Source organism: Psammomys obesus, unplaced genomic scaffold (assembly GCF_907164565.1).
Source record: "Psammomys obesus unplaced genomic scaffold, mPsaObe1.curated_primary_1811, whole genome shotgun sequence".
Lineage (NCBI taxonomy): Eukaryota > Metazoa > Chordata > Mammalia > Rodentia > Muridae > Psammomys > Psammomys obesus.
This window is the reverse complement of record NW_026591598.1, coordinates 12,468,644-12,496,218: the sequence shown is the minus strand read 5'-3', so window position 1 is coordinate 12,496,218 and position 27,575 is coordinate 12,468,644. Positions and strand designations below refer to the sequence as shown.

The 27,575-nt window shown below is 51.7% G+C and overlaps 1 protein-coding gene across 1 annotated transcript in view; it reads right to left on the bottom strand.

Moving 5' to 3' along the window:
• Window positions 1–12,841: 12,841 nt before the first annotated feature.
• Window positions 12,842–27,575, bottom strand: part of Pafah2 (platelet activating factor acetylhydrolase 2) — a 31,298-nt gene continuing 16,564 nt past the window's right edge. Inside the window, exons 7-11 of the mRNA XM_055610989.1 lie at window positions 27,172–27,285; window positions 23,075–23,166; window positions 21,149–21,319; window positions 18,694–18,848; window positions 12,842–14,974 (exon numbers count right to left, since the gene is read on the bottom strand). Of these exons, the coding sequence (XP_055466964.1) occupies window positions 14,865–14,974; window positions 18,694–18,848; window positions 21,149–21,319; window positions 23,075–23,166; window positions 27,172–27,285 (642 nt within the window). The 3' untranslated portion in view covers window positions 12,842–14,864. The remainder of the gene's footprint in view (window positions 14,975–18,693; window positions 18,849–21,148; window positions 21,320–23,074; window positions 23,167–27,171; window positions 27,286–27,575) is intronic.

Below are 27,575 nucleotides of genomic sequence, written 5' to 3'. Positions count from 1 at the left end.
GTGGTGTGGCTAACCCCTTTTCTTCTCAGGTACATAGAGCAATTCGTTTACACCTCCAAGCCTTCTTGGGGGATAGCCAACAAATTTCCAATACGCTGGAACTGAGGTCTCACTTCTCACTGAACTCCTTTGCGGTCTCTCTGCCGGGAATCTTCTAGAAGGGAATGAGTAGAAGCAGCAGTATCCATATGTACAGTATTTTTATTTACTATCATTTTTATCTATGTGTACATGTATGTGCCTGCTTAGCCGTATGTGCAAGAACAGGCTGAGTCCAGACGAGGCCGTCAGAAATCCTGGAATGGCATCACAGACAGCCGTGAGTAGCCCATTGCGGGTGCTGGGAACTAAACCCAGGTCCCCTGCAAGAGCAGCAATTGTTCTTAACCTTTGAGTCGTCGACGCAAACCCAACTCCCTCCCTCCCCCCCCTCTCTTTCCTTTGGTATCCCAGGCTTGCCAGGAGCTCACCACGTACCCCAGGCTGGCCTCTGACTTCTGATAGTCCTTCTATCTTAGCCCCTCACATGCTAGGATTGTGTGTGAGAGCCCCCATGCCTGGATTGTTCTAAAAATCTCAGTAATAAGCCTCTGTCATGGTGGATTATCCTTCCCTGAGATGCACACGTGCCGAGAGAGGTGTGGCTTGGTTGAGAGAGTGCTTGCCTCGCATGCTTGGGCCTCTGCACTTGATCTCCAGCACTGAGTGTTCCCGGGAGGTGGAAGCAGGAGTATCAGAAGTTCAAAGTCGGTTTTGGCTATATATATCAAGTTCAAGGTCAGCCTGGGCTAGATGGAAAAAAAAAGTACATGTTGGAACTATACTCTGTTATATGATGATACTCAGGGGTGGGGCCTTTGGAAGTCAATTTGGTGAAGAAAAGATCATGGGGGCAGACCCCATAATTGGTTAGTGTCCTTGTAGGAAGAGAAAGAGACAGGTGGTATAGCTCAGTGGAAGACCACCTGAAGGAAAGGAGGAACAAGCTGATTTGTCCTTCCACCATGTGAAACGTGGCAGAAGGCAGCAAGATGGTGGCCATCCAAAGTGGACAAACCACCAGCAGCCAACCAGTATCCCTTTTTATTTTTTTTTTTTGGGGGGGGGAAGGTTGGTTTTTCAAGACAGGGTTTCCCTGTGTATCCCTGGCTGTCCTGAAACACACTCTGTAGACCAGGCTGGCCTTGAACTCAGATCCTCCTGCTTCTGCTTCCCAGTGCTGGGATCAGAGGTGTGCCCCACCACACTGGGCTTCAGTTAGCCCTGAGCTTGGCCTTCTCAAGGCCTTGCCAGCTGTAGACTTCAGTTGCTGTTTCCGCCTCCTGTGTTATTATGTTATTGCACCCCGAGCTGAAGAGATGGCATCTGTTTCTCACAAATGAAGAGGTGGGAGGGGGTGGGAGGCGTGGACACAGGAGGGGAGCTAGCTGGGCCAAGATAAATGAAAACCCCAAACAAGTCAAAATAGGCACTTCGGGCAGAAATCCAAAATGGAGAAGACATGCCCTCTGGGGGCTTTCTACAGGGGACCTGAGGGCCTCTGGCCGTTCTCTTAGAGCAGCTTAGGGAGGCCTCATCCAGGCTCTGCAGCTCCAGGCTGTGACCTGGGTAGAGCAGGAAGGTGAAACAGCTCCCTGGGCTCAGCTGTGTTTCAAGCAGAGTGTCCGGAGCACCATGACAGGGATGGAGGGCCGCCCAGCTCTGCCCTCTTCCCTCAGATTTGCAACCCAGGGGCGAGAGGGGCGTGGCCTGTGGGAGATGAGAGATGGGCGGAGCTTTTGTTCAAGGGGAGGAGGAGGGTAGAGTCAGTCTGCAATCTTCCCTGCTGGAAGACGGTGTCCTGTCAGATAAGAGCTTAGCCTGGGGGTTACCACATGGGTTCCAGCTGAACCGAGCCTCACGGCCCGGAAAAGCCAAAGATGCAGGGGACATTTTGATCCCAGAGGCATTTTGCTATCAAAGCACTGAATAGAACAGAAAATCAGGTTGTTCCTGCAAGACCTACCCAGCTCTTGCTTGCTTTCTGATGCTCACCCAGCCCGCCACTCCACTGCCACTGACCTTCCCATCCCTGACAGTCACCAGGCCTCTAGCCACCTCTCCACTGTAGATTGTTCCAAGTTTCCAGTGCTGGGAGCCAGGGTAGGCTGAGAATCAGAGAGGAAGTGGGGATGTCGGCTTTGCAGGCATCAGTTCAGGATAAAAATTAGAAAACAACCATCTGGAGCCTGGAGAGAGGGCTTGATGCTCTTGCTGAGGACAGCACCCACGTCGTACGGCTCACCACCACCTTTACCGACAAATGCAGGAGCCTCTGACGCCCTTCTCAGGCCTCTGAATGCACACCTGCACACACAGACTCAAAAGGAAAAATAACAAAAATAAAATCTAAAAAAAATGTGTAAGTATCTGGTCTTAAGAATAAAGGTCCTCAGCTGGGCGGCGGCGGCGGCGGCGGCATATTCCTTTAATCCCAGTACTCAGGAGGCAGAGGCAGGCAGATCTCTGAGTTCAAGACCAGCCTGGCCTACAGAGCTGGACAGCCGAGGCTACACAGAGAAACCCTGTCTTGAAAACAAGACAAAACAAATGTCCTCACGTGAATCGATGGTGCACCGGCAGGCAGGTCTACCGAATGGCTGCTATAAGGTGTGGAAGGGCACAGAAGGTGCTGAAGGCACCAGAAGCTTTCCTACACGAAGTGAGAGATTTACGAAAGCTTCCGGGTGAAGAAGCCAGGCCTCAGAAGGGGAACCCTAGGAATGGAGCACCGGACAGTCCTTGGGAGGATGCAGGTGACCGGTCCATACACCCTGTCCTCCTGCCTGCCCTTGTGGCCTGGCGCACAAACACAACGTAGCCTCTCAGGTAGGCCTGCGGGGTAGGCAATGACAGAGGCCTAGCCAGTCAGGGAGACACACGACCCAAGCAGCATCTCTGGGGTCCAACAACCTGTTCCTTGGTAGAGAGCAACGCCAAAGGCTTCATCCTCTAGGATTGTGGTCTAGAAGGGGCTGGGAGGTTGGGGCTGCTGGCGACCATCTTGCCTCCATCTGGAGCGTCAACAGCCCTACTTCAGATTTCCCGTGCCAGTAAATCCCCTTGTTGCTCAGACTAGATCACATCCGTATTTTGTTGTGACTAACAGGCTCCCAACACGCTCTCCTGTTCCTTGGGTTTGTACATGCGGGGATCCCAAAGGGAACCCTGCCGCTTTCTGACAGTCCATGCCCATCTGTGTACCCACAGTTGGCAGCCACACCTTCCGCTCTGGAAAGGGAACCCGTGCGCTCCACGGGAAACCTGCACAGCCGCCCTTCCACGCTAACCAAACCCCTCATCCATTGTTATGGTTTGCATGTAAAACGTCCCCCCGCAGCCTCATGTGTTTGAGCATTTGGTTCCTAGCCACTTGGTGCCAGCCTTCGGTGCCTGTGGAAGTGGGAACTTCTGGACAGAGAGCCTCGCTGACAGAGGTGAATCCCTGGGGGCAGGCTTTTGCAGGTTCATCTGCTACCAGGTCAGGCCCAAGCTCTCTCTGCTTCCAGGTCCACCCCCAGGTGAAGGAGCCATGCTGAAAACCCCGCCTCTCCAGCCACCATGCCCTGCCTGCCATGACGGACTCACTGTGTAGCCAAGGGTGACCTCGGACCTCGGCTCTCAGCTCAGTATTAGGTCTCAAGAAAGTTTTCTAAACTCTCACAGCTAGAAAGTGGGGATCCGGGGCTGACCACAGAACCGTGGGCCACAGTCCCTGTTCATTCACGTTCCCTGCCTTCCACCAGCTATCTCATTTGTGCTGGGTGTGACTTCAGTAATTAATTGAGCATCGCCTAATTCACTTGCCAGCACTTGCCTGTCCCCGTGGCCCTCTGCTTAGCACTACCCTGGTCCAGTCAGGGTAGCTAGGTTCTAGTCCACAGCTGTGCTGATGAGCCTTCATGGCTAAACCTCTAATTGTCTTTTCTTTTTATTTCCTCCTTTTTCGTTTTTTATGTGTACATGAGTGCTATGCACATGCATGCTTTTTGCATGTGTGTGGGTTCACATGTGTGCAAATACAAGTGGAAGCTGGAGATCGGTGCTGGGGCTTACCCCTGATAGCTCTTCATCAAGGCAGGATTCCTTGATCAAACCCAGAGCTCACTGAGATAGTCTTGCTAGCCAGCTAGATCAAGGAATCCCACGTCTCTGCCTTCGGAAGCTGGAATGGCAGGCAGCCGCCACAGCTATCCAGCAATCACTTTTAAATCTCTGAGGCACCTCCCCGGTCTGGAGTCCTTATTATTATTATTATTTTTTTATTTTTTATTTTATTTTTTAAGAACAGGTCAGGGTTAGAGAGTGAACACTGTATTCCCTTTATGCTGACCATACTGACTCGGTGAAGTCAGACAGCATTCCAGGTAGGAGAGAGGACACAGCAGGTCCCCATTCGGCTGCACACAGCATCAGCCCGCAGAGAGCCAGAGGCGCCGGGAGATGAGGCTGGGTCCCCACAGCATTAGTCACTGTCTGCTTCCCCTCCCCAGGAGACGGGAGGGAAGAGGCACACCAATTAGGCTGAATTGATGAGGGACTTCAGGATGATGAAAGGGTGAGGAGTCATGTCAGAGGATAGAAGTGGGAGATCCGGACCACTCAACCCAGAGGGATGACAGGAAGGGCCAGGTCTCCAGGGGATAGACAGCCGGGTGGCAGGGCCAGAGCGCCAGTCCAAGGCTCAGGGTGGTCAGGGACCCGCTGGCTCTAGTCCTGGCTGTCAAAGAAAACAAATGGAAAGCAGTGTGGCCCTCGACCAGTTATTTCAGTTCTCTAATCTTCAATTTCCACATCCAGAAAATTGAGAGGTCAGGAGTGGGGTGGGGCAGTAAATCCAACCAATGTATACAAAGAAACGTGTATGATGCTAGCAGGTAGACATTTGTAATCGTGGTTGGTGGGAGGTGTGGGCAAGAGGAACAGGAGAGGCCAGCCTCAGTGACATGGTAACTAAGGCTAGCCTGGGCTATGAGATGCAGACCCTGTCCCAAAAAGGAGGTTGGGAGATAGACAGCCTGGGCTGGTGAGATAGCTTGCTCTTTCAGCACGGGGACCTGAGTTTGCTCCCCAGAAACCATGCAATAAACAAGGCTAGTTGTGGTGGCGGATTTTTAATCCCAGTGCTGAGGAGGTGGAGACAGGCAGGCCTGGGACTCACTGCCATCCAGCCTAGCCCACTTGACTAGTTCTAGGCCAGTGAGAGACCCAGCTAAAACCCAAAGCCACCTTGACAGTGTCCTCTGGCTTCTATACATGTACATACATACACACACACACACACACACACACACACACACACACACACACACACACACACACGTGCACACCTACCCCACTGCTTACATTTTAAAAATCCTTAAAAACATACGTACCTGCATATACACACAAAACATTTCCTCAATAAAAGTAAATAAACAGCCAGGCATGGTGCACCCTCCTTAGTCCCAGCACCCTGATCTGTGAAAGCTGTTGCAGACACTCTGAGCTGTGAGTCCCGGACCAGCCAGGGCCACATAGTAACTCCATGCCTCTTGGTTACTTTTCTGTTGCTGCCACCAAACACCATAAACAACTTAAGGGAAAGGGGTTTATTTTGGCTTACGGACCAGAGGGGTGGAAGACCATCGTGGCAAGGCAGAAACAGGGCATCAAGCGGCAGGCAAGGCAGGAGCAAGACTCTAAGAGGTCACATCTTATAATCCTGGCTCTAGGTTGCTGGAGACCCGGGATCCCTGGGCTCATTGGCCAGTCAGACTAGCCTACCTGTGGAGTCTCAGGCTGGTGAGGAACCCTATCTCAAAGAGGAAGCAAGAGGGATCGAGAAAGCATCAGGCATCTTTCCATAGGCACCATCTAATCACTCCCTCCCTCTCTCCCTCCCCCCTTCTCTTCCTGGTATCCAGATCCAGATCCTCAGTGGCAGTGAAGACACTGGCCTGTGGGTGAAGGCCCTGGCTACAACGCCAGAACCATGTAGAAGCCATCTCTGCAGCCTTGTGCCACTAGAGGATGGCAGTGGACGCCTATGCGTGTGGCTTGCGTTGGGGGTGATGCCCAGTGATCATAGTGGCATTTACAGCCCAGACGGACCACTTGAGTGTCCTCCCTGAGACCCACGTGGTGAAGAGAGAACCAGCTTCCGGGAACCTTGTCCTCTGATCTCCACAAGCCACCACCCCATACAAAAAATAAACAAACAAAAGCTCAACAGCTGGAGAGCTGGCTCAGCAGTTAAGAGCTCGCACTGCTGTTCCGGAGGACGGCTGTTCCATTCCAAGCTCCCATGTTGAGTGATTCGATGTCACTTGCACCTCCAGCTCCAGGGAATCCAATGCCCATTTCCAGCCTCTTTGGTCACCTGCACCCACATGGCATTCACCGGCTCAGTGGCTTGCATTTTATCCTCTTGGATCCTCTCTCTCTCTCTCTCTCTCTCTCTCTCTCACCCTTTTCTCTCTTTGATCACTTACTTTGGGAGATGCCAGAAGCTAAGTCTGGACACTCCACGTTCTAAGAAATGTAGGCCTTGTAATGATAGTGACAGGAATGAAGGCCCCTTGGCTCAGCCTCATGGGAGATGATCAGCCAAAACAATCCATCTATGGCACTCCAGAATCCCTGAGCCATCAAAAGTGCGAAGGAACACTTAAATCCTGGCACAACTGGTTACACAGTGATAGATAATTGTTGGCATATTTAAAAAAAACTTTTATTTACGTTTCTTATATCTTCTACTCCCTTCTCCACCCCAATCCTTCCCAACACCCCAACACTAGGTAGGAGAGAGTCAGGGTTAGGGGAGAGGGGGAGCAGTTCTTTCTCTTTCCTAGCTGTTTCCTGCTGGTTAGGGTCATTGGGTTCCTGAGAGCCAGTCCGATCCTTGTTTCAGGAGATCTTCATCTTCTTGTCTCACAACAGCAACCAGGAGCTTCAGGGGAAGCAGGAGCAGCCTTGTTCTTCTTCCTCGCTCCATTCCCTGGGCTCTGGCATTTGTTCTCTCCAGAGTCCTCAGATTTAAACTATCTGCAGCTGGCAAAGAGCTCAGAGGCCACACAAAGTAAATAGTTCGCCGTTGTGAACAATCTGAATCAGCCGCATATCCCACACGTGGGATTGAAACAAAAACATGTTTACATCCACGACAGAAAACCAATAAAAATACCAAGTACACTCAAGTAGCTCACACTCATTTTGTTCTGGGGACAGGATTCCTGGAGCCTAGGCTGGCCTTGAACTTACTATGTAACTGTCTTAGTTTCCTTTTCTGGGTCTGTGCTACACTACCCAACAAAAGCAATGTAAAGGGGTTTGCTTTGGCTCACAAGTCATGGCGGTGGGAAATCAAGGCAGCAGGAGCTTGAAGCAAATGGTCACGGAGCATCCACAGTCGGGACGCCAGGGAGGGAGTCTGGCTAGTTCCCTTTCCAGACTCAGAGTGTCCAGGTTCCCAGCCAGGGAATGGCACTGCCCACAGCAGAGAGTCTACCCATTCCAATCAGTGTAGTAAAGATAATTCTCCTCCTGGTGCACCCAGAGCCTACCCTAACCTAGATCATTTCTCACAGGGGCGCAGAGAGCCTTGTCTCCCATGATTCTAGACCTGGCTAAGGGCATAGTGAGTGTGAACCATTACCACAGCCAAGAAGCACCTTGAACTGATCCTCCTGCCTCCCCCTCCTTCGTCTAGGATCCCAGGTGCGCACCAGCAGGCTTGCCCCTCAAGCTCAGGTACCTGACACTTTTTTAGCCTCTCACTCTCCTCTGCTAAGCTGAAACCGGTCACCTGGGCCACTCTTGAGGGGTGTGGGTCCCCTGTGACAGCACTCACCACAGCAGACCTGCCTAGTCACTTTTCCCCCTTGCCTTTAGATTCGGTTCTGTGAGCCCAGGGCCAGCCACAGCGCAGGCACCAGTGCCAACCCTCGAGGCCTTCTAGGCTAGGCGTCTTCCTTACCCAAAGGCTCCAAGGTACAACTGTACTGTGAATTGGGGGGAGGGGTCTGAGAACAAAACCTGGGCAGTGATGAGTGTGTCTAGAGTGTGTGTGTAGCTGGAAGATCTAGGGCTGTTCGTTTTCACAGACCCTGAGGGCTTGTTGACACTAGTCAAGCACTCTACCAACCGAGCTGTGCGTACTCAACCGAAGATTTTAACCCAATCTGCCTGCTACCTGCTGAGTATGTGTGAACTCTGGTTTCTTCACGGACTAAACCAGCCAATTTTTCTTCTAAAATGTCACGGTTCTGAGTTCCAGGACTTACTCTTATTCCCTAAAATCAGGCCAATCTGTCTAAGTCCCTGTGTGGCGGGTGTCTTGACCTCCGCTGAGTGTCTGTGCGACTTCCCATCAGATCCCATCCATCTGGGCCCCACCCTCGATCCTCTGGGGACCAGCATCTCCAGAACCCTGAGCAGATCCTAGGCCTCTCCATATACAGTCCCCAAGAGAGTCTGACGTACACATGCAACTACTAATCAGAATTGGGGGTTCACTGACTTCTAAGAGAATCTAAGTGTGTTTCTCTCAGCTAATGACTCCATGGATTACGGAGACGCTTTTATATCGGATGGATGGATGGATGGATGGATGGATGGATGGATGGATGGATGGGTGACAGACAGATGGATGAAGCCTGTTTTTTATTGCTATCCAAAGTACACGTGTTACTGCTTGGACCTAGTGGTGTTTTCAACAGAAACAACTCTTTGTATGAACAGGCTAGGCAATGCATTTAGCTGGGGAAGAGAGTGGGGGTTATTTCAGCTGACAGGGGAGCTGGTACAGAAATGTTTTTTCTTTCTTTGTCTGTTTATCTATGCGTGTGGCATATGTATGTCTGTGTGTATACATGAGTAAGCCAGAGGGTCGACACAGGGTCTCTTCCCCTCTTGAGCTCCACCTTAGTCTCTGAGACAGCATCTCTGGTTGAACCCATAAGCTCACACACTGGCTAGATTGGCTGACCAGTGAGCCCGGGACCTGCCTTCTCCACCTCAGCCCTGGGGTTGCAGACGTGTACCCCTGTACTTGGCTTTGCCGTGGATGCTGGGGAGCCAAACTTGGGTCCCCACACTTGCAGAGTACTTTCCTGACCCAGCCTGAGACCCTCTTTCTTTTTGTGGAGTGGCTTTGGTGAGGGGCTAAAGCACTGGCTTTGGAGCCCACATTTTAGGTTCAAGTCCTGTTCCCATCACCTAGATGCTGGTGTCTTGGCTGGTCCAGCAAATTTTCCAAGGCTCACCTTCTTGGTCCAAACAATGGAAATAAATGCACTGCCTTCTAGAAATGAGGTTCGGATTAAATGGTACAGTGTGCAGAAAGCACTCAGCACAGTACCCAACACAGAAGTGAAGTGCTTACTGCCAAGCAGTAGCTAGCTCACCCAGCAAATGCAAAATTCGGCACACCTGATGGGTAACAGCAACACGTGTCTTCCCGGATAGCGCTTTGTAGACAACAAGGGTCATTCCATTTTACCCTAGTCATCCAGCAAAAAAAACACCCGAGGTGGGCAAGGCCCCCACGAGTGACCCTACTTTGCTGAAAGGGAAACAAAAGCCCAGGAGGCCCCACTGGCTCCAGATCAAACAGCAAAAGAAAGTGCCTGTGTCTGAATCCAGTCTTGGGCGTGATTCTGTGAAGATGAATAATTACTCATGCACACTGGGCAGGCTGCGCGTCTCGGGCCCATCTGGCTTCGCAGCTCGAGGACGGCCGTGTTTCTAAGCAGCTTTTTTTAGACGAGATCAAGATGGGAGAGAGGAGCTGGCAAACTGCTTTCCCTCGTTTTCCAGGCTGGCATGATTTGTGCTCAGCTCTGCCCTCCTCCTCATTCCCAAATGCTTCTTGCCTGTGGCTTCCCAAAGTTCTCTGAAGCTGCTCTTGGCTGGATGGCCAGCCGCTAGCTCTGCCCTGGCTCCTCAGCTAGGATCTGGGGAAAAGCAAAAAAAGGGGAACAGGGGCAGCTGCAGGAGACATCAGAGAGCTTGGGCCAACACCAGCTGGTCACGAGTCTGGGTAGGGAATGAGGAGCAGATAGAGGCCAAAGGGCAGGGTTCCTGCTGCCTCTGTCAGTTAGCAGGGGGGTGTTATTCCCCGTCCAACAGATGGGCCCTGGAATCATGTAATGAAGTAGAACATTCACTGTGGCACAGACCGCTGCTCTCCCGGGAGCACGAGGCCCGGAGATCAAATGTTGACTGAATGCAATCAGGACACTTCATTGAAGAGGTAGGCTGGCTGGGAGGGGCAGACCAGCCTGAAGCTCCAGGGGTATCAGGGGTATCGAGGTGCACCTGAAGGGGGCTGGGAGGCCCTGAGAGTCAGCAAAGCACCGGGAGGGAGGGCTAGGGAATGGAAAGACACGGGAAGAGTGTGCAGAGGCCGGGACAGAGCAGACGAAATAAGGTACGATTCTATGGGCACCTTGTAAACTGTCAGGAGTGGCAGGCAGAGCTGAAGGGGCCTCAGACGAGCCAGCTCAACCGCTGCCGCCCCACATCCTGGTTCACAGAGAGGAAGGCTGGAATCCACAGAGCAACATGAGGTTGCACAGTGAGAGAGGGCGACAACCGACTGGGCAAGAACCCAGGGATCTCAGGAGAGGCCCATGAAGCCCTGTGCCCACAGAAGGCTAAGGAGAGACATCTTCTTCAGTGGTGTGGCCACCGGTGGGGTGTCCACACTCTTGGGAATGCCTCATCCTTACCCATGCTTCTGTAAAGAATCCTCCGTGAAGTCACTGAGACAGGGCACACACGCACAACATGTGTGCTTGAACACACACACACACACACACCACACACACACACACACGCACCATCAAAACAGAAAGAGGACCAGTTAGGAAGAGCTATCAAAGGGAGGGAGGGGCTGGAGGGGGGTGACTGATAAAAATATACTTTATCTATGTGTGAAAACGTTGTAACCAGGAGGCTGGAACAAGGCTCAGTGGCTAGAGCATAGACTGCTCTTGCAAAGGACCCGGGTTCAGCTCCCAGCACCCACGTGGTGGCTTGCAACTCTCTGTAACTTCAGTTCCAGAGGAACAGACGCCCTCTTCTGGCCTCTGTTGAATCCTGCATGCACGTGGGACTTCTAAACACAGAACACAAACACATACGCAGTAAGAACAATAGCGCTAATAACATTCCGGAAAAATTATCAAAAGAAAAAAAAATAAAAACCACAAAAGAAAATATCACGATGCAATCTATCGCCATGCATAATTAGCACTAACAAAATCTAGAAAAAAAACCCCAAAAACTCAGGGCTCCAACCGACTGATTTGTTCTTGCCACTAGACAGCCCACCCTGCCAGCCTGGGGTTTTGGCACGAGGACCGTGCTTCAGATGGACCTGGCCACAGAACACAGGGGCCTGAGGGACTAGTCCAGGGCCCTGTAAACAGGAGTGGGGGCGTGAGCAGCTGTCAAGTAGACTCAAGGCAAATGGAGAGGACTGGTCGGTGTTAGACCCACCGTTTCCAGGAAACAAGGGGCTTTGTAGTTATAGGGGGTAGAAGTGAAGGAGAGCATGCAGAGGTGACTCATTGGTCACTCTCAGGGTGGGGCCTTTCTCCCAAGGACACAGGGGACTTGACCCACTGACCCCAGCCTCAAAATCCACAGACAAAAATTAGCCAGCCTCTGCAGCCGTTCTTCCATTTGACATTTAAAGATTTATTTATTTATTTAATGTATGCGTGGTTCCCTGAGTTTTGGTGCACATGTGCATGGAGAAACCCTCGGAGGTCAGAAGAGAGCTTCAGACTCACCCAGAACTGGGGCTACAGGCCATTGTGGGTCATCATATGGACGCTGGGAATGGGACCCTGGTCCTCTGTAAGAGCAGTGGGTTCTCTTAACTACAGACCTATCTTTCCCGTCCACCTGCTGATGTTTTAGAACTTGGGCCTGTGTTTGGATGATTAGGTGTGCAATTAAAACCCAAATCAATCCATTAGTGTAAGCTACTGGGTGAGAGGCCTGCAGGGTTCCAACCGTGCTGTGAACTTTGATTTCTGGTGTAAGAACCAAGAAATCAGAGCAAAAAACAATGGGAGGGTGTCTCTCTTCACGGAGCTTTAGGCCAGGGCTGCACTCTGGCAGGCACTCCACCAGAATGGGATTTATTGATTTATTTATTATTTAAATTTATGAGTGCGCTATCTGCATGCACAACTGAATACCAGAAGAGGTATTGTTGTGAGCCTCTGAGCCGTCTCTCCAGCCTCCGAGATATGTATGTATGTATGTACAAATTTACGGTTTTTTTTTTTGACAGGGTTTCTCTGTGTAGACTTGGTTTCTCTCTTTTAGTCCTGGACTCACTTTGTAGTCTAGGCTGGCCTCAAACTCACAGAGATCCGCCTGCCTCTACCTCCCCAAGCGCTGGGATTAAACGCGTGCCACCTCGCCCAGAATGTGTATGTTTTACGCAGACAACTATTTCAGAGAGGCAATGGTTTCTGGCTTATGGGATAGGTCTACAGAAGGGTCCCCTGGTCTGCTGCTGCTGGACACGTGGGCCATTAGCACAATGAATGGACAGGTCCTCTGTCAGGAGGTCCTAGGTCTCACAGCTTTGCACCTGTATTATTTTTGGGTCTCAGAAGTGAGGTCACAGGTGCTATGGCTCCCAGGACCAGCCCAAGGTGGCATCTTCTTTGGGAGAGTCCTGTGGGCACTGGGGAACTGGACTCTGGACCCACTTGGGGGCTAGAATGTCCATTCTAGACCAGTATGTGCTCTCTGGGAAAGAGATTCTGCGGGCTACGGAAGAAGACCAGCCAGCGACTTCAGAATAGACAGGCTTTTTAATAGTACAGTCAACAGTGACAGTGTCGACTTCAAGTGGGCAGACGATCACGTCAACAAATCTTGAAGGATGAAGATCATACGGGCCATTCTTACCATGAGACATTTAATACACGAATAATTAGAAAGCGCACGTGTGGGAAACAGGAAGCGTACATCTAATAACCCATAACCGAGTCTAAGAACATCCCCTCACTCATTATCCCAACTGTTTGGAAGGAAGGCCCTCACTACACACATTCAGAGATGGAGGTTGGAAAGATAACACAGCATGCTCTGATTTACACGGTGGAGCCAGAACTCAAGGCCCAGCTGTGCGGCCGCAGAGCCATGACTCTGAGGAACCTCCTGATGCGTGCACGTCTCTCTCTGCTGACCTTGGCCTACTGTGCAGAGATGCATTTCTGTTCTGGACTTGCCCCTCCAGCGTTCCCTCCTTGGACTCGGGTGATGTGTCTTGTATGGTAGAGATACAGTCCTAGACGGGCCTTCCCGTAGAGCTTGGAACTCTGGGAGACTTCCTTTCTTTGCAAGGGTTTTCCATGTGGGCACATCAGTGAACAAAGGGAAACAGAAAGAAAATTCACTCCCAGATGGTTCCCCGACCTGCTCTAACACAGACTAAATAGACCAGGTAGGACAACACACCATCAGGCAAACGTGAGAGTAGGACTGTTTCTTGACTTAAACTGCGGACGATGGCCTCAAAAACACAAAACACAACAGACGGCTGGAGCACCCAGGTTTGGAGCAAGCTGGTGGCTCATGGCATGAGGGCTAAGAGGCAAGACCACGCTGACCTCAGATAGAGATCTGGAGCTCCCTAGAACATTCCCAGAGTTGAGCTGGCCAACCCAGTGCCCTCGGTGGCCTGTGCAAATGGTGCCTCGGCTGCATTAGTATCCCACCACCAAGCTTAACCTACCCAGGATGCTTCCTGACAAGACACACCCGTGAAACCTCAAAGACGCCGAGCTTCCGAGTGACTCGGCTGTGGCTGTGTTCTGAGGACAATACTGTTTGCCACACCCGGGGCTCCTACGAATAACAGTACGAGGTGCCCATGGCTGTTTTGCATACAGCAAGAAGACTGAAAAGTAAGTGGGAAACCAGTTACCCAGTGTTTCCCTGGGGAGAGACGGCACGTGGAGAGTGCCAGGCAGGGATGGAAAGCCCTAAGGTTTCCCTCAGGCCTTTGGCATCACGAGGCACGGTGAGAGAGTGGGCTTGCCCAGTCTGCACACATGGGCTCCACGGGGCTCGGCCTGGGGCTCAGCCAGTCTCCCCCTACAGCTTGTTCTCTTGGCCCAGCGTCAGAAAGTCAGCTTGCCAAGAGCAGGGGCTGCGGCTCGGACACAACAGTGGCGGCCTAACCTTCAGGGCAAACACTGTGAAGTCAGCCCAGGTGGCTACCCCGGCTCCAGTGTGGTTTCCTTGAGATGAGCACCCGGACACCAAGTGCCCTGGGCGTGGGACTGTCAAGGCCCAGCGCCAATGGCTCCTCTCGCTGTGAACTCCACATGGTAACTGTGGCCAGAACAGCAGAAACGGTCCGTGGCTAGAGAGAGCTCAGCTGATCAGGCACACACTGCTCTTATTTAAAACAAACAGGTCCCGGACTGTCACTGGGACCCGGTCCTCTGCACGTAAGTACATCACAGCCATTAAGTCAGGCATAACCACTCACGTCAGATCCCCAGCGCTGAATGAAACCAGGCAGAGTGGCAGTGTTTTGTCATTCAGAAGGAGGGTCATCCTCACTCTAAAGTAAGTTCAAAGCCAGTCTGGGATATGAGCCCTTGACTTAAAAAAAAAAAATCAACTTCCCAATCAGCCAGTGATGTGTATTCTGTTCTGAGGTGTGTTTAAGATCAGCGAGTCCAAGTGCCCAGTTGCCCAATCAGCTGTCTGATTACATCTTCTCGGTGTGTGAAAAAAGGATCCTGCCGACAGGTTACAAGTACCCTGGGGCAGTTCCTGAATGGAAACTCTGCTCAAGCGACCTACAAACGGCCAGCCGTGCCTAGAGACAGGTATTGTGGGGACCCCTGGATGAGCCGGGGTCCGATGCCGTCGATGAAGCTGCTCCACTGATCGTAGTCCTCCTTCAGGTCTGCATGGGCACAAACAGGAAGGAGGGTTAGGCAATCCTCTGCGGAGTCAGGCTTGAACAGCCCCTGTGGGGTTAGCGGGGTGTCCCAGAGAGAGGAGCAGCTGGGATAGCGGCCTCCCAGGCAGCTGGGGAGAGAGGTCCAGGAGTCAGGGCAGCTGGGTCTACCCGGATAGGCATGGAGAGGCCATGCAAGAGCTGTGGCTTCCAAGGAGAGACAGGCGGAGGGAAGAGGTGCTGGAGGCACGGGAGGTGTGCGATGTTCAGGACAGCAGGCGAGGGAGGAGAGGTGGAAGAGCGGTCTTGAGTAGCTAGCAGAAGGAAGCAGGGATCTTACTGGGAGGGTGGCACTTAGCACTGGGAGGCGTCAGGTAGGAGCTGAGAGGCGCTGTTGAGCCACGTCTGGCCCATTTTAGTTCCCCATGTGACAAGGCACTGCGGAGTCACCTAAAAGCTTCCTTTCTTTTGCTTTTTAATGATTTATTTATTTTTAAATTTCATATACATTCGTGTTTTGCCTGCATGTAAGTCTGTGTCATATGTCTTGGAAATGAAGTTACAGACAGATGTGAGCTGCCATGTGGGTGCTGAGAATTGAACCTAGGTCCCCTTCTGGAAGAGCAGCCAGTGTTCTTCACCCCTGAGCCATCTCTCCAGCCCCTAAGAGCATCCTTTCACTGTAAAGCCAGCTGATGGAAGATGCGGCACCCTCACTCAGGCTTTGTTTTCTCTCTGCTCACCTGGGATACCGTGAGAGCCTCCATGTTACCCACACTCTTGGCTCTCAACTCTCCATCCCACCCACCCTCTCCACGCAGCTAGACCACAAGCCTGTCCAACCATGCCGTTCTCCTGCCTCTAACCTACCGCAGGCTCCTCACAGCCGGAGGAGGCAGATCCCAAGACCTTCAGCAAACCCAGAGACCGCTGTTTCCAACTTCAGCCCACTTCATCTTTTCCCTTCAACGGCTCCGTCCTGAGCTCTGGATTTTTGGGAACAGTTTCCCCAAACTACTGTCCCTTCCCTCCCTGTGGCCTCTCTTCATCAAACAAGACCAAAGCCAGAACTGCCTTGTCTGGGCATCCTCTTCCCAGGCTGTTCTCCCCTTCCCTCTAGTCCCCTGGGTCCTCCTAAGCAGCCACTGTATGCCTGTGATCAAAGACATGACAACACAGCACAGCAAAGACGGGACACGGGCTGTGGAGCGTGAGAGCCAGGCTGCAGGCTGCCATTGCATAACACCAGATAGCCTTCAACAAACTGCAGGTTACAGAGCTTCTCTACGCTTCAAGGTATTCATGTGAGAAAATGAAGTACTAAATAAAAGAACGACCGGAAAGGGCCATCTTCAGAATTAGACATGACAGATAGTGCATCTAGAGCGCCGAGAGCGGCAAGTATTGACGGCATCAGCGCCCGCAGCATGAGGCCGAATCACCAGCGAGATTCCTCCGGCCACGACTCCTGCCTTCCACCTCCTCCTCTGCTGTCTCTCCCCTTGACTGTCTCTAAAAGGTAGCACTGCGGGCTCCCTGCCTCGAGACTGGACGCCTCAAATTCACCAAGGTCTACCTGCTTCTGCCTCCCGGGTGCTGGGACTAAGGAAGTGTCACCACCCCGGCAGCCCCCACCATCTTTAACCTCCGACTCCTATAGTGACGTGTGCCCAGGGGAAACAGGAGGTGTGGGCTCAGGACCAGGGAGCAGGAAGCACTCAAGTCTTGGGAGTTGGGTCTGCCCCTTCCTATCAGGAGAGGACACACGTCTCTGTAAACCCCGGCAGGCCTCTACAGAGCAGCTCTTTGCTCATGATTTGCACGGTGAAATGAGCAGATATAAACAGACATGCAAATTTGGCTCAAAGTACCAACGCGTTCTTAGTAGGACAGGCATATTTTAAACATGAGCACAGTCCCAACCAAATGGGTTGCACACGTTGTGGGAAATGCGAATGAAGCAGGTTGTCCAGAGCCCTGACTGGAACACAGCACATGTCTGAGCAGCGCCTCTCCCAGCAGGACTCTCTTTAGAAGAAGCCCTGACACAGCAGGGCGAGGGTGCACACCTTTAATCCCAGCACTCAGCACTCAGGAGGCAGAGGCAGGAGGATCTCAGAGTTCCAGCATGGTCCACAGAGTGAGTTCCAGGACAACAGAGCAACACTGTCTTGAAAAACCGAAGGAAGCCCTGATAGAGTGCACCCAAAGGAAGGTGATACTGGAACCTACGGGGACTTGAACAAGGAACTGCTGCAGGTCCCATGGACATTAGCTTAATGAACAGAGGACATGACGGGGGACCACAAAAGAGCTGCCATGTGCATCTAAGGCATCTCTGGTCAGCTCTTGTGATAACTAGAGCAACTGTGTATGCGCATGGCGGGGAGGAGGTGGGGGGGTACGTGTGTGTGGTGTGTGTGTGTGTGTGTGTGTGTGTGTGTGTGTGTGTGTGTGTGCTTAGAGTTTGAAGCACTTTCATCTGGCTGCCTCCTGATGAAAGTGACTGGTGCGGGGTCAGCTGCATGAGGGTCATGGTACCCTCCCTCCACGCTGACTGCATTGAAAGGCCACGTGATCAAGAAAGCTCCAGGCTGGGGCTGGACAGTGACCAACAGTGTGTTTTGGTGGGCGAAGGTGAGCTGACACAAGCACCTCTCTTGGGAATCTGGTGTTAAGAGAGAATTGTAAGTGGTGTAATAAGGTTCCCCCCCACGGCTTACTCCCCAAATACAGCTGTGACAGTGGAGCGGAAGAGGCAGGTGTGAGCCCGCAAGGACAGTGAACCGGCCGCCGGCGGCAAAAGCTAGGCCAAGTTCTGAGGAAGCAAAGACTGAACAAACCGACGCTTCAGGGGTAGAATAAAAGAGCGCAGAAAGAAAGAAGCTGAGGAACAGGAAGGAAACAGGAAACCACCCATCCTGCAGTGACCTCTGCCCCCTTGACTGTGCTGCCCACGGGGACCAGGAATACCTCATAAGCATATTTTCACTTGTTTTTTTTTTTTGTTTTTTTTTGAGGTAAATTAAAATTTTAGTCTTCATGGCCAAAAAAAGTAATGAGACCATCAACTCCTTTTTGCCATATTTGTGTTCGTGTGCATGTGCGTGAGCACATGCCACAGAGTGTGGGGGCCGGGAAGACAACTGTGCGGTCAGTTCCCTCCTCCTATTCTGTGGGTTCTGGGGACTGTACTCGGGTCATCAGGCATGGGCCACAAGCCATTTCCCGTGGGGTCAGCTCACTAGCCCCTAGAAAATCACCTCAAGCAATCAAATTCCCAGTGGAGGAGCCGGCTTGCTGGTCCATCAGAGAAGACAGCTTCTCTGGGTAGAGGCGACACCAGAGACCTCGAGGGGCTTTGGGATTCAGGGGGTCTGTGACTCATGATACTGGTCACAATCTGCCCAGTTACTTGCATAAAGACTCCACAGTGGACACAGCACCGACAAGTTTGGGGGCAGAGGTGGTGGAGCAGAGAGAGGTGACTGTGCAGTCACAGTGAGGGTGCCTCGGCTCAGAAAGGTTAGAAGATCAGGCCGAGGTCACTCACCTCCTAGGTCAGGGCCTAGAGGGGCAATCCATCAGGGATGATTTTTCTGTGTTGCTAAGCATCGCTTCTTCAGTCAGGCTTCCATTTGCCATAAATCCCCTGGGTCCTGGGCCTGTCACGACAGGACCCGGGGACCCCACATGCGCTCCATAATGCCCCTGTGTCTCCTTACCAAGGTGCCTCTGCAGGAAGGCCAACATGGCCCGCACCATAACCTCCTGACCTTCGTAAGGGTTCAGCGTCCCACGCGTGTGACTGGAGAAGAACTTGGCGATCATGCCGCCTGTCAGGAAAGCAAAGTCACTTTGACTCCGATGAACGATGCCCCTAAAGAGAAAGAAAAACAGCCCAAAGGGGGTGGAGGTTAGGCTCACGCATCAAGCACCTACTGTGTGCAAAGCACCTGCCTGTGTGTCATGCCCGACTCTCCCAGCCACCCTGTCAGGGAAGTATTTTCCTGTGTGACAGAATCTGGGGAGGGAACAAGTGACCCTGGACAGCACTAGGATTTGAACTGAGGTATGCCAGGCTGCAAAGCTGGCTTGATGTCTAGATCACCATGGTGGACAGTACAGAGGCAGAGCTGAGGGTCCCGCCACCTACTGCTCCTACCGTTTCACGGCTGTTCTCCAGTGACCCGAAGGCCCATAAAACATTTAACCTCACTGCCAGAACTGTGCCATGGCGTCAGCAGGGAGAGGAAACACCTGCTTTTCGTTACATAATCACAGCAGAGAGGGCATGGAAAAATGGGTTTTGGATTAAATCCTTTGCCTGTAAGTGCAGCATTCATTCACCCATCTATTCATCCATTCATTTATTCACTGGTGGTAGTGAAGACTGACCCAGGACCCCCAGCCCTCTAAATACATTTAATTCACACGTGATATCCTCACTGGATTCCTATTGAGCTAAATTATTCATAACTCAAATGAATGTGGCATGGAAATCCAAATAGTAAAATACCTGTCTCACGTGTAAGAAAAGAAAAGATTAAAAAAAATTAGATCTACTCGTTTACTTGTGTGAGTGTGTGCATGTGTGTGTGGTACATCTGGATGGCGGAGGACAGCTGGCAGGAATCAGTCCCCCTCCCACCGTGCAGGTCCCAGGGACAGAATTCCACATTCAGGCTTCCTGGCAGGTGCCTCTACCTGCTGGACCATCATGCCAGCCTACAACTGTTTTGTAAGGGCACATGAAAAAGGTGTGTAGAATGATAGACGCTTGAGTATTCAGAACTGGGTTTAAAAAATACTATTCTGGGGCTGGAGAGATGGCTCAGTGCTTCAAAGCCCTTGTTCTTGCAGAAGACCCATGTTCTATTCCCAGCACCCACACAGTGGCTCACAACAGTCTGTGACTCCAGGTTTAAGAATCCAACACCCTCCTCTGGCCTCCATAGGGCACCAGACACACATACGCAGGAAAATATAATATATATATTAAAATAATTACATCCGAAAAAAATGGGGTTGAGACAGGGTCTCACTATGTAGCTCTGGCTGTCCTGGAATTCACTACGTAGACCAGGCTGGCCTCGAACTCACAGAGATGTGACTCTGCCTCCCAAGTACTTGAATTAAAGATATACACCACCACATGCAGCTCTTAAAAAACTTTTATAGAACAGACTGCCTATTGTTAAGTCTCCTTTGTGTGCCCTGTCTCTTCCCTACAGATTCCACATGACCGAGTCTGACTGGCCTGGGAAAACATCCCCACCGTCCTGTCCCTCCAACACATGAAGTCAAAATGAAAGAAGAGGGCCAGGCCACGGTGAGCAAGAGAGGAAGCCACGGAAGCTGCTACGGCAGGCAGCGGGCACTTGGGGGCTTGGCATGGCAAGGAATTCAGCCGCCTAGCTCATTTCCAGGGTGCAGAACGCACAGCCAGTTGCCTTTTCCCCGACACTGGTGCGTGTGTGCTGCTTGGCTTGAGCAGGGCAGTGGCAGGTCAGGGAGGTCTCCGGCTGGCCCGAGTTCCGCATGCCTCCCACAGGGCCAGCACCTGAAGATGTGAAAGCCTGTTGTTCCCGAAGAATGGCAACCGCAGTGCCATGAGCAGGTGAGGAGAATGCAGTTTACTTGGCCAGCAGAGAAGAGGTTTATTTGGTTTGGATATCATGTTGATGCCCCGGTTGAGCTTTCCATCCCCGTGCCTCAGCTTCCTACGTGCTGGGATTACAAGCATGCGAACCAGGCTCAGCTTGCATAGATGGCTTTTAGAAGAAGGCCTAGTCTAGGATAACCTCAGTGAACAGGATATCCATGGGAATTCTACAAATCCCCTCAAACTGTCAACTCCTACTACATCCACAGTCTTCAAAAAAAGTAAGATTCCTGTAGGAGGCTAGAGATGTCTGGACTCCACCCAGACCCGATACAGCCATTTTCCAGAAAGTACTAAGTTCATTCTATCATGCAGCCACCTGAACTGTGGAATAAATCTCGGTAGGTGGAACCTAGCAGAGACCGCAGACATCTAAATCACTACAGGATTGCAATGTGGGGGATTCTGGCCATACTCGGATGTTCTGTGAATATATAAAAAGTTCTGGATAACCTAGAAGAAAATGATTAAAAAGGGAACAGGACCCTGGGGTAGTCCCAGGGGGGCATACTTACAGGACAGTCACAATCCTGGACTGCTCATGCCGGGCACATATCTTCTTCATCAAGTTGACGCTCTCCACAGTCTGGAATTTCTCAGCGTTGATAAAGAACACAGGGCCCCGGGCCTTGGGGTAGAAGTCGTGTTCCAGAGGGAACATCCAAGCATCCAGGGCTATAGCACACCTGGGATAAGGCAGACACTGAGCGTCACTAAGAAACTCAGGCAAGAAGAATTAGGGAGCAGATGTCAGAATGGGACTCTTCTTGCCAATGGGAGGACGACTCAGAAAGCCAGGAACTGGGTGCTGGAACCCTCACTCTGTTATCATGATCCTACACAGGCGTCCCCTTCACCTGTCCCCACGGAGCCTCCTAGAATTTAGCCTCCCTCAGAAAAGGGGTGGACTTCCTTCTCTGGAGCTACCCTCAGGTGATGCACTCAGTTCTGCAGAATGTCACCTCTTTCATTTCATCTCTCAGTTCATTCATCCTCACTGAGTGACTGCTGTGGGTGAAGCCCTCTGGATGCAGAGATCAGTGAGAAAGGCTGTACATCCAGGACATTGTGGGGAGACGGGGGGCAGGACCGAGAGACTTTAAAAGTATCAGAACCACAGCTCTGAGCTCTGATGCGAAAGATGCTATATGAACCCAGAGCCTGGGTGACAGAGAACCCTGCCAACTTCCTTGGTGCCAAGGGCAAAACTGTGGCACTGTGACTCGGAGGCACACCCACTCCATCTTCTCCCTTTCAGCAGGGGACAGCCAGCCTTGCACTGTACCCATAAGGCCCCTGTTTGCCCTCCTCTTGCTCTTACATATCACCGTGGTCTGACGACTTGAATGCATCTGACTCCATCCATGCTCCCCCTCCTGCACCCCCACCCTTGTGCAAATTCATCCTCTCTTGGCTTTGCTCTGACTCAGCCCACATCCACCTAGCCTTCAGGGTGGTCTGCCATGTCTCACAGTAGCCAGGAGGCTTTTAAAGATATAAGATTAATTTTTTCTCTGCTTAAAATTATTTTTTTTAAATATTTATTTATTTATTATGTATACAATGTCCTGCCTACATGTACACCTCCAGGCCAAAAGAGGGCACCAGATCTCATTTTAGATGGCTGTGAGCCACCATGTGGTTGCTGGGAACTGAACTCAGGACCTTTGGAAGAGCAGCCAGTGCTCTTAACCTCTGAGCCATCTCTCCAGCCCTCTACTTAAAATTCTTTAGTGGGGTCTGGAGAGATAGCTCAGCAGTTAAGAGCACTAGCTACTCTTCCAGAGGTCCTGAGTTCAATTCCCAACCCCCACATGGTGGCTCACAACCATCTATAAAGGCATCTGATGCCCTCTTCTGGTGTGTGTACAGGCATACATGTAGCAGAGCACCCGTATACATAAAATAAATAAATAAAATATATTTTAAAAATTCTTTAATTGTGTTCTATTTTACTTTTTAAGATAGGGTCTTGTGCCACAGTGGTGACACACACCTGCAATCCCAGCACTCGAGAGGCAGAGGCAGGCGGATCTCTGTGAGTTCGAGGCCAGCATGGTCTACAGAGTTCATTCCAGGGTAGACAGGGCTACACAGAGAAACTCTGTCTTGGAAAAAAATAAAATTAAAAATAAAAGTAAGGTCTTTCTTAGGCTTGCTTTGAACTCTGTGATCCTCCTGCCTCAGCCTCCAGAGTGCAGAGGTATGGGTGCGTGTACCACGCCTCTTACCCTCTTCACTGCATTAAGTGCTAAAGCTTGTTAGGGCCTTTGCTAGCCACTTCCTCCCCATAACATAATATCTCAAAGTCAGACCTTTCTTTGCTGATCACCACTAAATCCCCAGCCCTTCAGAGGGCCCAGAACACAACCCTGTGTAACACATCCCGGCTGAAGGAATGGCTCATGAAGCTTGACCACGACAGCATCACTGGCACTCACCGAAACTGGACCTCCTGGCCCAAAGCAAGAATAGCTGTAGCTCCTCCAAACGAGTGTCCCATCACAGCCACACGGCTCATGTCGATGCTGCCCTGAGGAAAGCAGAGAACTTAGCCGAGCCAGACACTCACAGAGAAGCAACTGCAAGGGAATGAAGTGAGCTATGATGCCAGCCAAAGCTGCACCATCTGAGCCTCTGGCTGGAGCACGGTACCTACTAGCTTGATTCTCAGGCAGGTTGATGGCAAGTTCAAGCCTGGCTTGGCCTATACAGTGAGACATTGTCACAATTAAAAAAAAAAAATTTCAGGAGGTGGGGAGATGGCTCCATGGCTAAGAGCACTCACTGCTTTTTCAAAGAATCTGGGTTCAATTCCCAGCACCTACATGATGATTCACAACTGTCTCTAACTCCAGTTCCAGGGCACCTGACACCTTCACACCAATGCACATAAAATTTTAAAATAAATAAATTTAAAAAAGGAACCTCTGGGGTGTAGCTCGGTGGCAGAGTACACTCAACACAAAAAGGCTCTGGGTTTAATACCCAGCATGGCAGAGACCTTCCGTCGTGGAGATCTGACCTCTGGTGCGATCGACCTTTAAAGGACTATGCTTTACATATGCTCTTTCTCTTTGTTTTGTTTTAAGACAGAGTCACTCTGCATCCCCAGCCATCCTGGAACTCATTCGGTAGCCCAGGCTGGCCTCAAATTCAGAGATCCTTCTCTCTCTGCCTCTGAGTGCTAAGATTAGAGGCGTGTGCCACCACTCTGGCTCTTGACTTTGTAATCCTCCTGCCAATGCTACTACCTGAGGAGGGCAGGCATTCACACTCCTGCGAGTACCGAGGCAACTTCCACCAGCTCATCTGCTGAGAAGCAGCCCCTCCATGCACAGCAGTGGTTCTCAACCTGGGGGTCATGACCCCCGGCAACCCTCTGCCTCCAAAAAGATTTTAACCGTAGCAAAATTACAGTAGTAACGGAATAACCTCATCTCAGGGTCACCACAGCATGGGGCCGCACTACTAGGAAGGTTGAGAAGCGCTGCCCTACAGCTCCTGCCTCACAAGCTGGTCTTCGGGGTGCCTCAGTGAACACAGCGGGGAGCACAGGGAACTGCCCTCCATTTTGCCCTAGAGCAATAACCACCTGTGCAGAAAGCAGCTCAGGGTCTACTTCCTCAGCCCTGATTTTTGTCTACAGCCCAGGGGAGAGTTTGTGTGCCCTGACTGCTCCGTGTGCATTTCTGGTTGTTCCTGAGCCTTCAGGGCATGATTTTTATAAAAAGCCACCTCGGATGCCTCCTAGGGAGCTGGGAAAATCTCTCCAGGCTTTGTGTGCCAGGCTCTGTGCAGAGGCCTTGCTCTCCTCAACTTCTAGGCCAGGGTGTGCATCCGTTCTGCCCCTGGGCCGGGAGGAACACTCGAGGCGGATGGGCTCTTCAGCTTTTTAAACACACATGACTGTATCCGTACCCCTCCAAATCAGCTCTGTAGAGAGGCCTCCCACCCACAGTTTCCTTCCCACCGCAGCCTGCTTCCTGCCCCTAACCAGCGGCCTTTCATAGCGGCTGCACAGACAAGCAAACACAGGCGCACGTTTGTCGCTCTTCCCAAAGAGCTCCTCCCGCCAGCTTCTCTTTGTGCGCAGCAGTATAGCACAGAGGTGGCGCTGCCTTGTCCTTCCCCACAGCTACATTTGACATCACTCGGAAATAGACAGCTGGCTGCGCAACCAAATCTCCGGACACACGGCTGGACCAGTTCTCTGCAGTTCCATGAGACTGAGTCCTAGCTAACAGCATGAGCGAAAGACTAACTTCCAAAGCTGGAGAAGAGATGGTTCTGGGGTTAAGAGCCCTTGCTGCTTTTGCAGAGGACTGGGGTCTGACTTCCAGAACCCACGCCAGGGAGCTCACAACCCTGTAACTCCAGCTCCAAGGGAATCCCACACCTCTGGCTTCTGCACTCATGTACACATGCCCAAATGCAGATAGACATTCATATATAATTTAAATTTACGTATGTATATATGTTACGTTTATATTTATTTAAAAGTCTAACTTCCAAGCACATCTATAAAAGCTCTCAGGGACTCCCTGCCTGTGCCTTTCTGCTGGCCTAATGTTTGTAGCACACGTGGGTTCAAGAGTGAGGAGGGTAGAGCCTGAAGGTGAATGGAGCCCCGGGCAGGGGTGTGGCTCAGGGGTAGAGTGGCTTTCTAGCTTGGGCCAAGCTCTAAATTGAATCTCAGTTCTGAAAGGAGCCTGGATCCCTGGACTGCCTCTTGCACTCTGATGACAGTACACAGGAGAGAGACATTTCTATTGAATAAAGCCCCTGAGAGAGGTCTCTGTGCCCAGTAATTAGCATTCCCTGCGGCCCTTAGAGGAACATATCAGTTCCTCCCCACTGTCTGCTTTCAGGAACAGTGAAGCTCATACGGAACACTGGACTAAAAACTGCTGGATCAAAAAATAAGAAAGAAAAGGAGGGAAAAACTGCACATTTGTGCTGCTGATGTCTCTAACACACTGCCTTCCTTGGCTGTGGAGGAGGCTAACTCCCTCACAGGGGGTAGCGGCCGCTGGGATCCATAGGTTTCACAAGAGGTGCTCAGGTGGCTGATCGCCCATTTCCTCTGGGTCTACCTGGACAGCGGCCGCTGCTCCTCAGTGCCGGGCTCAGATCTCAGGCAGATCGGTCTGGACTCCAGCACTGGGGGGGGGGGGGGGGGGGGGGGGGGGGGGGGACCTACTTCTCCACTCAGCAAGTAGTCACTAACGCCCACCAGAGTCCAGGTTCCACCTCGCCCACAGGCACATGTGTCTTTAAAGGGGTGTTGAGACATAAAGAGGCTTTGGGAACAAGAGTCCCAGATTAAAGCTGATTCCACCATCTTCTTTTCTTTTTTTAATTTTAACCTTATTTTATGTGCATGGGTATTTTTGCTTGTGTGAATGTCTATATGCTAATGTGCCTGGTGCTCATGGGAGCCAGAAGAGGGCAATGGATTCCCTAGAACTAGAGTTTCAGATGGTTATGAGCCACCATCTGGGTGCTGGAAATCAAACCCCAGTCCTCTGGTTTTCTTTGTTTTTTGTTTGTTTTGGTTTTTTGAGACAGGGTTTCTCTGTGTAGCCTTGGCTGTCCTGGACTCGATTTGTAGACCAGGCTGGCCTCAAATTTACAGAGAGAGCCACCTGCATCTGTCGCCCTGAGTGCTGGGATTACAGGCACAGACCACCGTGCCCGGCAAACCTGAGTCCTCTGGAAGAGCAGCCAGTGCTCTTAACCACGAGCCATCTCTCCAGCCTCCCCCATTTTCTGTTTGTGGGTTCTTAGCCATTTCCATGCTTCTCTTCATCCGATGTGCAGAGGTACTGACTCATTCACTCTGTGTGTATGTATGTGTGTGAATGAACAAGAAAAAGCTACCACATTTTGTTTTGATATTAGAGGGTGAAGAAAGATCAGGGTAGAAAAGTCTGGGCTTTGGAAGACAGAAGCCACACCTCTCCGTCACCACGTCCCGAGCCAGGACAGTGTCATGCTCTCAGGGAGGAGTCTTGGGACCCTCTCAGAAGCTTTCTTGGCCACTGGCCTGCAGGAGACAGGTGGCTGCTCCTCAATACTGTGATTTGGGGAAGGCACTCTCCTCCAGCCGTGTAGTACACTGGGGCCCTCAGTCCTAGTGTTCCAGCTCCTCTGACCGGGAAGGTGACACACCTACACAGGCCACCCCAAATATCCTCTCCCTCAGGCACAGTGACTGGTCCATTCGGACCATGCACTCTACTCGAGGCCGCAGCCTAGAAGCTAAGAGGCTCTTTGCTGTTTGATTCTGGGGCTGTTCAGGCCCAGGCCTGGGTCTCTTGCCACTCTTTCTTGCCTGGAGTTTGGTGAGAATAAAGGCCACATGCGCACAGGGAAACTGAGCCCAGAGAAGGGGGTTAAGAGCACAGAGCCGACAGGCCTGAGACCCTGGATCTCACTGCACTGGCCTGAAGCCAGCCTGTGCTCTTGCCAGCTGTGTGAGCCAGCAAGGCTGTGGGGAATGTATTGCTCTGGGTCATCCTAACCGTTGCCATACCTTCAGGGTCATCAGGTCCAATCCACCAGGGAAGACATTGAGGACAGTCTTCCCGGAAGAGGCGTCCTGTAGGATCCGCAGCGCCCGCACACACTCTCTCACCCGCTGGTGCACCTGCAACATAGCCGGTCTGCAGGAGCATCCCAGGGCCACACGGCGTGACCCTCAGGCCCCCACGAGCCCATGCAGGTGGCAGTGGGCGAGCAGGCCTGCCCACAGTGGCTTAGCATACATGCCGTGGCCCCTGCAGCTCACGCAGGTTCACTTGACAGCATTGTGAGCGGGCCCAGGAGCTCAGGTTGCACTTGCCTCCTCACAGGGCCTTCGGGATGGCCAGATGAGAGCATTTTGCAAACACAAGGAACGGCGAGTGCTCCTGTTCTCAAGCCTGGATGGTTCGACTT